Source organism: Dipodomys spectabilis, unplaced genomic scaffold (genome assembly GCF_019054845.1).
Source record: "Dipodomys spectabilis isolate Male_0828 unplaced genomic scaffold, ASM1905484v1 ptg000365l, whole genome shotgun sequence".
In the NCBI taxonomy this organism is placed as follows: domain Eukaryota; kingdom Metazoa; phylum Chordata; class Mammalia; order Rodentia; family Heteromyidae; genus Dipodomys; species Dipodomys spectabilis.
In genome coordinates, this window is record NW_024871042.1 from 13,273,643 (window position 1) to 13,284,585 (window position 10,943).

General features: G+C 44.5%; 1 protein-coding gene across 5 annotated transcripts in view; it reads right to left on the minus strand.

The window, feature by feature from the left end:
* Positions 1-10,584, minus strand: part of Cnot10 (CCR4-NOT transcription complex subunit 10) — a 55,877-nt gene extending 45,293 nt beyond the window's left edge. For all 5 annotated transcript variants that reach the window (XM_042666453.1, XM_042666455.1, XM_042666452.1 and 2 more), the window contains exons 1-3: positions 10,295-10,584; positions 5,480-5,574; positions 2,760-2,921 (exon numbers count right to left, since the gene is read on the minus strand). In XM_042666453.1, coding sequence (XP_042522387.1) covers positions 2,760-2,921; positions 5,480-5,574; positions 10,295-10,316 — 279 coding nt within the window. In that variant the 5' untranslated portion in view covers positions 10,317-10,584. The remainder of the gene's footprint in view (positions 1-2,759; positions 2,922-5,479; positions 5,575-10,294) is intronic.
* Positions 10,585-10,943: the final 359 nt, after the last annotated feature.

Sequence of the window (10,943 nt, forward strand, 5' to 3'; positions counted from 1 at the left end):
AGTCAAGCCCCATCCTAGCACGTACGTACACACACACACACACACACACACACACACACACACACACACACACACACACACACACACAAAAGCAGGCATGGCTCAAGTAGTAGACTGCTAGCTCAGCAAGCCATGTAAGTGTGAAACCCTCAGTTAAAACCCCAGTACTAAAAAAAAAAAAAAAAAGTTATGCAGAATGTATGTTTAAAAAAACTTGGCTCAGGGCTGGGGAGGTGGCTCAGTGGTAGAGCGCTTGCCTTGCATGCCTGAGGCCCTGGGTTCGATTCCTCAGCTCCACATAAGCAAAAAGAAAAAAAAAAGCCGGAAGTGATGCTGTGGCTTAAGTGGTAGAACGCTAGCCTTGAGCTGAATTGCTGAGGGACAGCGCCCAGGCCCAGAGTTCAGGCCCCACGATTGGACCCAAACAACAACAACAAAAAAACTTGGCTCATGCCTGTAATCCTAGCTACTCAGGAGGCTGAGATCTGAAGATTGCAGTTCAAAGCCAGCCCAGGGAAGAAAACTCAGTATCTCTAGTAAACCACCAGAAAACCGGAAGTGGTGTTGTGGCTCAAGTGGTAGAGTGCTCGTCTTGAGCTGAAGAGCTGAGGGACAATGCCCAGACCCAGAGTTCAAGCCCCATGACTGACAAAAAAACAAAAATTAAAAAAACACATTGAGCTAGGAAGGTGGCTCAGTGGCTCAGAGGGACAATGCCCAGACCCAGAGTTCAAGCCCCATGACTGACAAAAAAACAAAAATTAAAATTAAAAAAACACATTGAGCTAGGAAGGTGGCCTCACATGCATGAGGCCCTGCGTTCGATTCCTCAGCACCACATTAAACAGAAACAGGCAGAAGTGGCACTGTGGTTCAAGTGTAGAGCGCTAGCCTTGAGCTGAAGAGCTGAGGGACAGCGGCCAGGCCCAGAGTGCAGGGCCCACGACTGATACCTAACACAAAATTGAAATAATAAAGCTGGAAACTGCAGTGTGCTACTGGAGACTTAGGCAGGAGGATTTCAGGTTGCAGGCAAACCTGGACTACAAAGCAAGACTGTCTCAAAAAACAAAAAATAGTTAATCACTTACATGACAGACTTACTATGTTAAAACCTCAGACCTCCGGAACAAATATTACCATTTTATAAATAAGAAAACTAGAGCAGAAATTTATTTATTCAATTATTTATTGATTCATTTGCTAACACCAGGACATGAACTTAGGGGCCTCCTGCTCCACTATGGACTGCTTGCTTAGCAGGTTCTTCAAGCACTTAAGCCACAGTTTTTTCCTCATTAATTGGAGATGAAAGCTGGGTGATGGTGGCGCAGGCTTGTAATTCCAGATACTCAGGAGGCTGAGATCTGATGATCATTGTTCAAAGCCTGACTGAGCAGGGAATTCCGTGAGACTACTGTCGCCACTTAACCACCAGAAAACCAGAAGTGGTTCTGTGGCTCAAAGTGGTATAGAGTGTTAGCCTTCAGCAAAAGAGCTCAGGGACAGCACCCAGGCCCCAAGTTTAAACCCCACAACTGACCAAAAACAAACAAACAAGCAAACAAACAACACACACACACACGGAATCTCAATAACCCAGGCTGGCTTTTGAAACTATGATCTTCCAGGACACACACACACACACACACACACACACACACACACACACACACACACACACACACACACACACACACACACACACACACACACACACACACACACACACACACACACACACACACACACACACACACACACACACACACACACACACACACGGAATCTCAATAACCCAGGCTGGCTTTTGAAACTATGATCTTCCAGGTTTCAGCCTCATAAGCAGCTAAGATCAAAGCACCTAGATCAAAACAGAAATCTTAATTATGTTGTCTAAGACCAGGCTAGAAAGTATATTTTCAAGGTTTGTTCCCATATGTGAAATATGAAATATGGTAATGCATGTCAGTTTATAATCCTAGCATTCAAGGTTGAAGCTGAGGCAGGGAGCTCTCAAATTAGAGTCTACCCTGGGCTACCTACAAGATTCTGTGACAAAACTAAAAACAACAGGAGCTGGGAATGTGGCTTAGTGGTAGAGTGCTTGCCTACCATGCATGAAGCCCTGGGTTTGATTTCCTCAGTACCACATAAACAGAAAAAGCTGGAAGTGGTGCTGTGGCTGAAGTGGTAGAGTGCTAGCCTTGAGCAAAAGAAGCTCAGGGATGTGCCCAGGCCCTGAGTTCAAGCCTCAGTACTGGCAAAAAAAGAAAAAAAGAGTGTGTTTGTAAATAACAACAACAACAAAAGTACATAGACACTGTCATATTGGAAGTTAGAATCAACTTTTCTAGAACTATAACATCTATAACATCTGTAACATCTATACTAAAAGAAAAAAGTCCAAATATTTTGCATTTTAGAACTAACGATATTTACATATTATACACACCCTCTAAATTTCACATCCATTCCATAATTTCAGGTAACACATAGAATTGTACAATAAGTCACAGTTACTTATTAAATTTTTTGATGTTTTGATTCAGATTTGGTAGCTCATTCTGTTCTAGTTAATTAAAAATCAGATAGGCAATAAACCACATGTAATATACCTTGCTTCTTGAAATAACTTTATGCCAATAAAATTAATAAGAAGTGTTTCACACATATTAGAAATTATAGACAACAAATCATATTATTTTGCTTAACATCGTTTACAAATCAACACAATTTTTTATAAATTCATTCATCACCTGATTCTTCAGCTGGTTAAGTGTTTGTCTCAAATTATCTGTTGTTGTCTGATTACTTTTAAAAAACTCAGCTACTGCTGTATTCAAAATTATTTTATAATCGTCTTTGTTTATATCTTGTAGACAGGCAAGGTGTTGCAGACAGGCATCATAATTTCCAGACTAAAAAGAAAACAAAAAAATACATATACACACACAACATTACACACCAGCTTTAGAACAATACATCATTTCCATTTCCAAATATATTTTATTCATCTTTACCTTATTATTTTTTATTTTTTGGGTCTGGTCATGGGGCCTGAACTCTGGGCCTGGGTGCTGTCCCTCAGCACTTCAGCTCAAGGCTAGCACTCTACCACTTGAGCCACAGCACCACCTCCAGCTTTTTTCTTTTTGCTTATGTGGTACTGAGGAATCGAACCCAGGGCCTCAGGCATGGAAGGCAAGCGCTCTACCACTGAGCCACCTTCCCAGCCCTCATCTTTACCTTAAAGATTCTTTTTTTTCTTTTTTCTTTTTTTGGTGGGTCATGGGGCTTGAACTCTGGGCCTGGGCACTATCCCTCAGCTCTTCAGCTTAAGGCTGGCACTCTAACGCTTAAGCCACTGCGCCACTTCCAGTTTTCTGGTGGCTTACTGCAGATAAGAGTCTCACTGACTTTCATGCCCCAGATAGCTTTGAACCATGATAATCAGATCTCAGCCTCCTGAGTAGCTAGGATTATAAGTGTGAGCCACCAGCACACCTGGCTCCTAAAAATTCTTTTATTTTTTGAGTCCGGTTGTGGGGCCTGAACTCTGGGCCTGGGCGCTGTCCCTCAGCTCTTCAGCTCAAGGCTAGCGCTCTACCACTTGAGCCACAGTACCACTTCCAGCTTTTTTCTTTTTGCTTACGTGGTGCTGAGGAATAGAACCCAGGGACTCAGGCATGCAAGGCAAGCGCTCTACCACTGAGTCACCTTCCCAGCTCAAGATTCTTTTTTTTTTTTTGTCAGTCATGGGGCTTGAACTCTGGGCCTGGGCGCTGTCCCTTAGCTCTTCAGCTCAAGGTGTCAGCTCAAGATTCTTATACAGAGTGTCTCTAAGCATACCTAGTGAAGTCACTAGGTAAAGCAATACTTTGGTTAATTAAAAAAACTGTTGCCAAGCCCTGGTGGCTCACGCCTATAATCATAGCTACTCAAAAGAGTAGAATTTTTCTCTTTTAGGAGTTTGAAATCTGAGGATCTATGTTTGGAGTCAGCCTGGGCAGGAAAGTTCCTGAGACCCCTATCTCCAATTAACCACCAGAAAACTGGAAGTAAAAAAAATAAAAAATTAAAAAATTAAAAAAATAAAAAATAAGAAAACTGGAAATAAGATGTGACTCAAAAATAGTAAAGTGCTAGCCTTGAGCAGACAAGTTCAGGGATAGCACCCAGACCCTGAGTTCAAGTCCCACAACCAACAAAATAAAATAAACCCTGTGGATGTTTGTTTCTAAGACTCAACTCTGACATTGATGGATATATCTATGATGCATGCATGTGGATATAATAGATGGACTGCTCTATATGTGCATCTAGCAGGTATAAATAGCAGAGGCTAGACAAGAAAGGGTAAACTATTACTCCAAATTTTAATTTCTACCAAATATACTTTGAATACATATTAAATTCTTCTGCTTATGTGTATATAGCTTAATAAACAAATAAGGGTTTGAACTCAAGGCCTTCTGCTTGCTAAGAAGTGATCTACCCACAGCTCTTGTTTGCTTTAGTTATCTTTTGAATAGGGCTGATTTTCTGTCTAGGACTGGTTTAGGATCTTAGCCCTTCTATATATGCCTCCTAACAGTTGGATAGCAGGCACATACCACCACACCTAGTTTGTTGGTTGACAGACTGAGTCTCTAACTTTCAGGAGTTGGTCTTGAATTAAGATATCCCCAATCCCTGCTTCCCAAGTAGCTGGGATTATAGGCTTGAGCCACCAACTAGGCCAGGATTCTTATCCTTCCCATATTCTTTCTGTTGTTGTTGGTGTTGGGTGCTGGGTGCGGGTGCTCAAGGCTAATGCTCTACCACTTTGAGCCACAGCTCAACTTCCAGTTTTTAGGTGGTAAACTGGAGATAAGGGTTTCCTGCCCATGCTAGCTTTGAACTGTGATGCTCAGTTCTCAGCCTTCAGAGTACCTAAGATTTCAGATGTGAGGCACCAGCACCCGGCCTTCCCATATTCTTTAGTGCCAGAATAGTTGAAATTCTGATAAACTTTGACTCCCCTTTACAATACACTTAAAGACACTGAACAGAGTAGAGAAATGGAAAGACTGACCCACACATTTACAAATCTAAATTTAAAGACTCAAAAATCAACAGTGTGAAAGTTAAAAAACATGTTTATGAGCCAGGCGCTGGGGGCTCACGCCTGTAATCCTAGCTACTCAGGAGGCTGAGATCTGAGGATTGCAGTTCAAAGCCAGCCCGGGCAGGAGAGATCGTGAGACTCTTATCTCCAATAAACCACCAGAAAAACTGGAAGTGGCGCTGTGGCTCAAGTGGTAGAGCGCTCGCCTTGAGCTGAAGAGCTGAGGGACAGTGCTCAGGCCCAGAGTTCAAGCCCCAGGACCACCCTCCCCCCCCCCCCCAAAAAATGAAACCTTTCTAAACTCTGAATTATAACAGGGAAAAAATTATAAATTTATGAATTTACTATAGTAAAAGAGAAGTCACTTACCGTGAAAGCCTGGAAAGCCCCAGTGGACAGCTCCTTCTCCTGATCAGTGATCCCGGAAGACTGGCCTGTCCCTTCATGCTTCTCCATTCCCTGATCTACAAACACAAGGTTTACAGGTATTTAAAAGCCAAAGTACTACAAAGATTTATCCCTATTTCTCTCTTTCTTTGTGGTGCTGTGGATGGAACTCCTGCTTCAAGCATGTTAGATACCTGCTCTATTTCTAAGTCACTTCAGCCCCTAACTGCTATCTCAGTATCAGCTAATCAGCATAGTCAGTCCCCTGAAAACTTGCCCAATTAGAGGAAGGACCCAGGCTATCGACCAGAAAGTCCAGGCTGAGAATGCTGTTTCATTCAGCAACACAGAGAGTCCCACATATCCAAGAAACAATGCCAGATTCTGGAGAACTTAAAAAAAAAAAAAAAAGACAAAAACAAAACAAAATAAACAAAAACCTAGTGGTTTTTGAATTTCTTATTTACATAGGGATTTTTCTTTTCTCTGCACAAAATTGTTCTCCAGCCTAGAACACAAAGCCCTCTAAAACACAGATAGGAAATCCCTTTCTGAAATTAGAAGCTGTTAGTAAAACTATATGTAGAGGCTGGGAATGTGGCGTTGTAGTAGAATACTTGCCTAGCATGCATGAAGCCATAGGTTGAATTCCTCAGTACAACATTAACAGAAAAGGCTGCGAGTGGTGCTGTGGCTCAAGTGGTTAAGGGCTATCCTTGAGCAAAAGAAGCTCAGCAGGGCACAAGTGGCTCACGCCCGTAATCCTACCTACTCCAGAGGCTGAGATCTGAGGACTGAGGTTCAAAGCTAGCCTGGGCATGAAAGTCTGTGAGACTCTTATCTCCAATAAACTGCTCAGAAAAGTGGAAGTGGCACTGTGGCTCAAGTGGTAGAGCTCTCGCCTTGAGCTTTAGAGCTGAAGGACAGCACCCAGGCCCAGAGTTGAAGCCCCATGACTGACAAAAATAAAAACAAAAAAAAAGTATATGTAAGCTGGGCGCTGGTGGCTCACCCCTCTAATCTTAGCTACTCAGGAGGCTGAGATCTGAAGATCGCAGTTCAAAGCCAGCCCAGGTAGGAAAGTCTGTGAGACTCTAACCTCAAGTAAACCACTCAGAAAACAGGAAGTGGCACTGTGGTTCAAGTGGTAGAGCATTCGCCTTCAGCTGAAGAGCGGAGGGATAGTGCCCAGGCCCAGAGTTCGGGCCCCATGACCAACCAAAAAAACCCAAAACCAAAACACAACTATATGTAGAAAAGTAACTGACATGTATTTGCAGAATAAGCCCCAACATGCAACAAGATGGAGAGGCTATGTTTTCAACACAGAAACGGAGGCGGGTTGCACTGTGAGACAGAAACAATGAGATTAAAATGACAACTAAAATCCTAATGTTCTTTCTGATAATAAATAGATGACCTGAAACTCTGGAACTGTTGAAAATCTGTTTCCTTATGTAGTAAAACAAGGGTCAGTTATTTACATGTCTTGTTAGTTGGAATGTTTAGTTTTTTTTTAATTTTTTTATTAGTCATGAGACTTGAACTCAGAGTGTGAGTACTATTCCTGAGCGGTTCGTTCAAGGCTAGCACTCTACCACTTTGAGCCTCTGTGAAACTTCCAGTTTTGGGTGGTTGTTTTGGGCACTGGTGGCTCATGCCTACAATCCTACCTACTCAAGCAGCTAAAATCTGAGGATTGTGGTCTGATCTGAGGATCATGATTCAAAGCCAGCCTGGGCAGTAAAGTCTGTTGAGACTATTGTCTCCAATAAATCATAGAAAAAGCCAGTAGTGGTGTAGTGGCTCAAGTGGTAGAGTGCTAGCCTTGAGCAAAAAGGAGCCCAGGGGCAGCACCCAGGTCCAGAATTCAAGCACTGTGACTGGCAAAAAAGAAAAAAAAGTCACAGACTTTCCTGCTTGGGCTGGCTTTGAACCACAATCCTTAGATCTTAGCCTCCTGAGTAACTAGGATTATAGGCATGAGCCACTGGCTGTTTCTTCTTATTCTTCCCAGTAATTAATAAATGTCTGATTTCTCTGGGAAAGAGGTACATGATTCAATCTCACTGTTTGGTGAAAGAGGTTTTATATTAATAAGAGCAAAGAAAAAACAAGAGTCTGAGCCAGCCACTTGAAAAGGCAGGAGAATCCCTTGAACACAAGAATTCAAGACTAGACTAGGTACCCATATTGAGACAAAAAAAAAAAACAAATCAAACAAAAGAGAAAGAATAAATAAGTTTAAAAGGGCTACGAAGATAGCCCTGTCCTCAATGGGAGGACAGTTGACTAGTATTTGCAAGTATCAAGGTTGGATCCCCAGTATTGAAAAAAATAAAGAAAAAAAAAGGCCTACATGATCTGATGTGAAAAAATATCCATGCCTTCCCAGGCATGTTGAAACATACTGTTATTTTTAGCACTTGGAAGCCTAAGGCAAGAGGATCACAAGTTGGAGGCCAGATGGCACTATGCAGCAAGACACTAAAAAAACCCTGAATCTTGTAAATAAAAGGAACAAGAGTTGGGCACCAGTGGCTCATGCCTGTAATCCTAGCTACTCAGGAGACTGAGATCTGAGGATTGTGGTTTGGAGTCAGCCCAAGCAGACTAATCTATGAGATTCTTATTGCCAATTAGCTAGCAAAAAGCACCAATTAATATGCAGTTCCAGTGGCAGAGCACCAATCATGAATGGAAAAAGCTAGTGAGAACATAAGCCCTTGAATTCAAGCTCCAGTACCAGCACATTTTTTTCTTTTGGAGGTCAGTGGTGCAGCTTGAACTCTGGGCATGGGCCCTGTCCCTCAGCTCTTCAGCTCAAGGCTAGTGCTCTACCACTTGAGCCATAGTGCCACATCCAGTTTTCTGAGTGGTTTATCAGAGATAAGAGTCTCATGGACTTTTCTTGCCGGGTCTGGCTTTGAACCGTGATCCTCAGATCTCAGCCTCTTGAGTAGCTAGGATTACAGGCGTGAGCCACCAGGGCCTGGCTACCAGCACATTTTAAAAACTTAAGTCTCATAAAACCAAATACCATGTTTTGTAAAGATATATAACCCATATATGTGCATCTTAGTGAATATGGAATGAAGTCTGGAAGGATATACAGCAAATATTCAATGGTTAACCTCTGGGGAACTGGAGGAGAGAGAATAGAGATGGCTTTGAGGAAGGAAGAGATTACTTTTTTAAAGACTTTTTAAGGGCTGGGAAAGTGGCTCGGTGGTAGAGCGCTTGCCTTGCATGCATGAGGCCCTGGGTTTGATTTCTCAGCACCACATAAGCAGAAAAAAAAGCCAGAAGTGGCACTGTGGCTCAAGTGGTAGAGCGCTAGCGTTGAGCTGAAGAGCTGAGGGACAGTGCCCAGGCCCAGAGTTCAGGCTCACAACTGGACCCAAAAAAATAAAAAATAAAGACTTTTTAAAAGTTTTATTTTAAATACCTACCCAAAAGTGACATAAAATTTCAAGTGTCAGACCACAGCCTGGACTGCAATCATATTTCTGTTTTCCCCTGTCACTGGTGATGACAGGCATGCATAATGAACAAAACCATTGTACTTCTGCCTGGTGTGGCCTCAAACTGCTATCCTTGTATCTCCACCTCCCAAGTAGATAGAATAGCTTATGCCACCTCAGCTGACGAATGGTGCACTTTGGATAACTGCCTAGAAACCTATACTCTAGAGTGAATAGAACTAGTGTTCACAAAAGTTCTGAACCAAAGTTGAGAACTTTGGGAAGCCCAGAGTTGGCATATGTCAGCAATTAGTAAAGATCCAAACTTCCCCCTTTCAAGAAGATAAAATGATGCAATTGAACACAAGTCCTGGAATCAGGACTTTTTGGCTTAAAGGTTTGTGAGGCAAAAGCTCTGAGTATTACCAAGGTCAGCCATGTTCTCCTTTTTTTTTTTTTTTTTTGGGTCCAGTCGTGGGGCCTGAACTCTGGGCCTGGGTACTGTCCCTCAGCTCTCCAGCTCAAGGCTAGCGCTCTACTACTTGAGCCATAGCGCCACTTCAGGCTTTTTTCTTTTTGCTTATGTGGTGCTGAGGAATCGAACCCAGGGCCTCATGCATGCAAGGCAAGCGCTCTACCACTGAGCTACCTTCCCAGACCCCAGCCATGTTCTTTAGGCCATAGGAAAAGCAAAGTCAAGCTTATGGGTAAGCAGTCTTCTACCTCTAAGCAGTGGATACTACTTTTGGCTAGATAAAAGACACATCGTAGAATTTTGTGCATACACTGTCTAGTAAGAAGGCAGCAGTTACAAGCTAATGCACAGAACATTAAAAAAAAACTAATTATAAAGTTAATACCATTCCTTGTAGAAACTTGGAAAGTGTATAAACACGTAATAAGGAAAATAAAAGCATTAGTCCCACTGACGTTTATTTCTTTTTCCTTTTCTATCTTTTTTCCGTCAGCCCTGGGGCTTGAACACTGGGCCTGGGCGCTGTCCCTCAGCTCTTCAATTCAAGGCGAGCGCTCTACCACTTGAGCCACAGCGCCACTTCCGGTTTTCTGGTGGTGTATTGGAGGTAAGGGGTTTCACGGACCTCCCTGCCCGGGCTGGCTTTGAACCGCGATCCTAGATCTCAGCCCCGTGAGTAGCCAGGATTACAGGCGTGAGCCACCGGCGCCCGGCTCCGAGCTCCTTTTGGTCAAGGCTAGCCCTCTACCACTCGAGCCACAGCGCCACTTCAAACCGACCTAGTGGATGTGCTCAGCCCCTCCGCGCCCAGGGCCGCGTCCACGCCGGTGCCCGCCGCCCCCACGGCCAGCGCCCCACCTGCAAGCTTGTCTGCAGCCATCTTCCCGCCTCGGCTCGGGTTCTTCCCTGCAGGTGGCGTGGCCCTGTCTCCCGCCGCCGGGCTGGCCGGGGTCCTGAGACCGCGTCGAGCAACTAAGAGCCCACTCCGGCTCCGGGTCCCCCGGTTCCGGCCTGAGGAGCGGGACGACGGCGAGCTGAGGAAGTGACGGGGAAGAGTGCCGGTCGTCTAGCAACAGCTACAGCGTCTCTCCCTGAGGTAGAGCCAAGGTCCAGGCCACACACAGCTTCCGCCCCACAGGGTCCAGGGGAAGAGCACTTCCGGGGCGTGGCCAGCCGCGAGGGCCGCCCGGCGTGGGAACTGCGGCTTGGCCCCGCCCCGCGTCGGCGTCTCTACGCGTCCGGACCCCGGAAGTGCGTGTGCGCGCGTCAAGCCGGAAGTGCCGATTCCCTATTAGGACTTGAGTGAGTGGGCGTGCTTACTCCGCGTGTCCGAGTGGGACAAGCGAGGGTGGGGCCCGCGATCCCGGGGTCTCTCACATTTGTTTTATCTTTTAGATCATTTATTATGTTTATTGTCAAGCTGATGGACAGGGGGGTTACAGCTACATGAGCTTGTTGCCCCCCACTCTCATTTTTCTCCCACTTATTTTGGTGTGCTGGTCCTGGG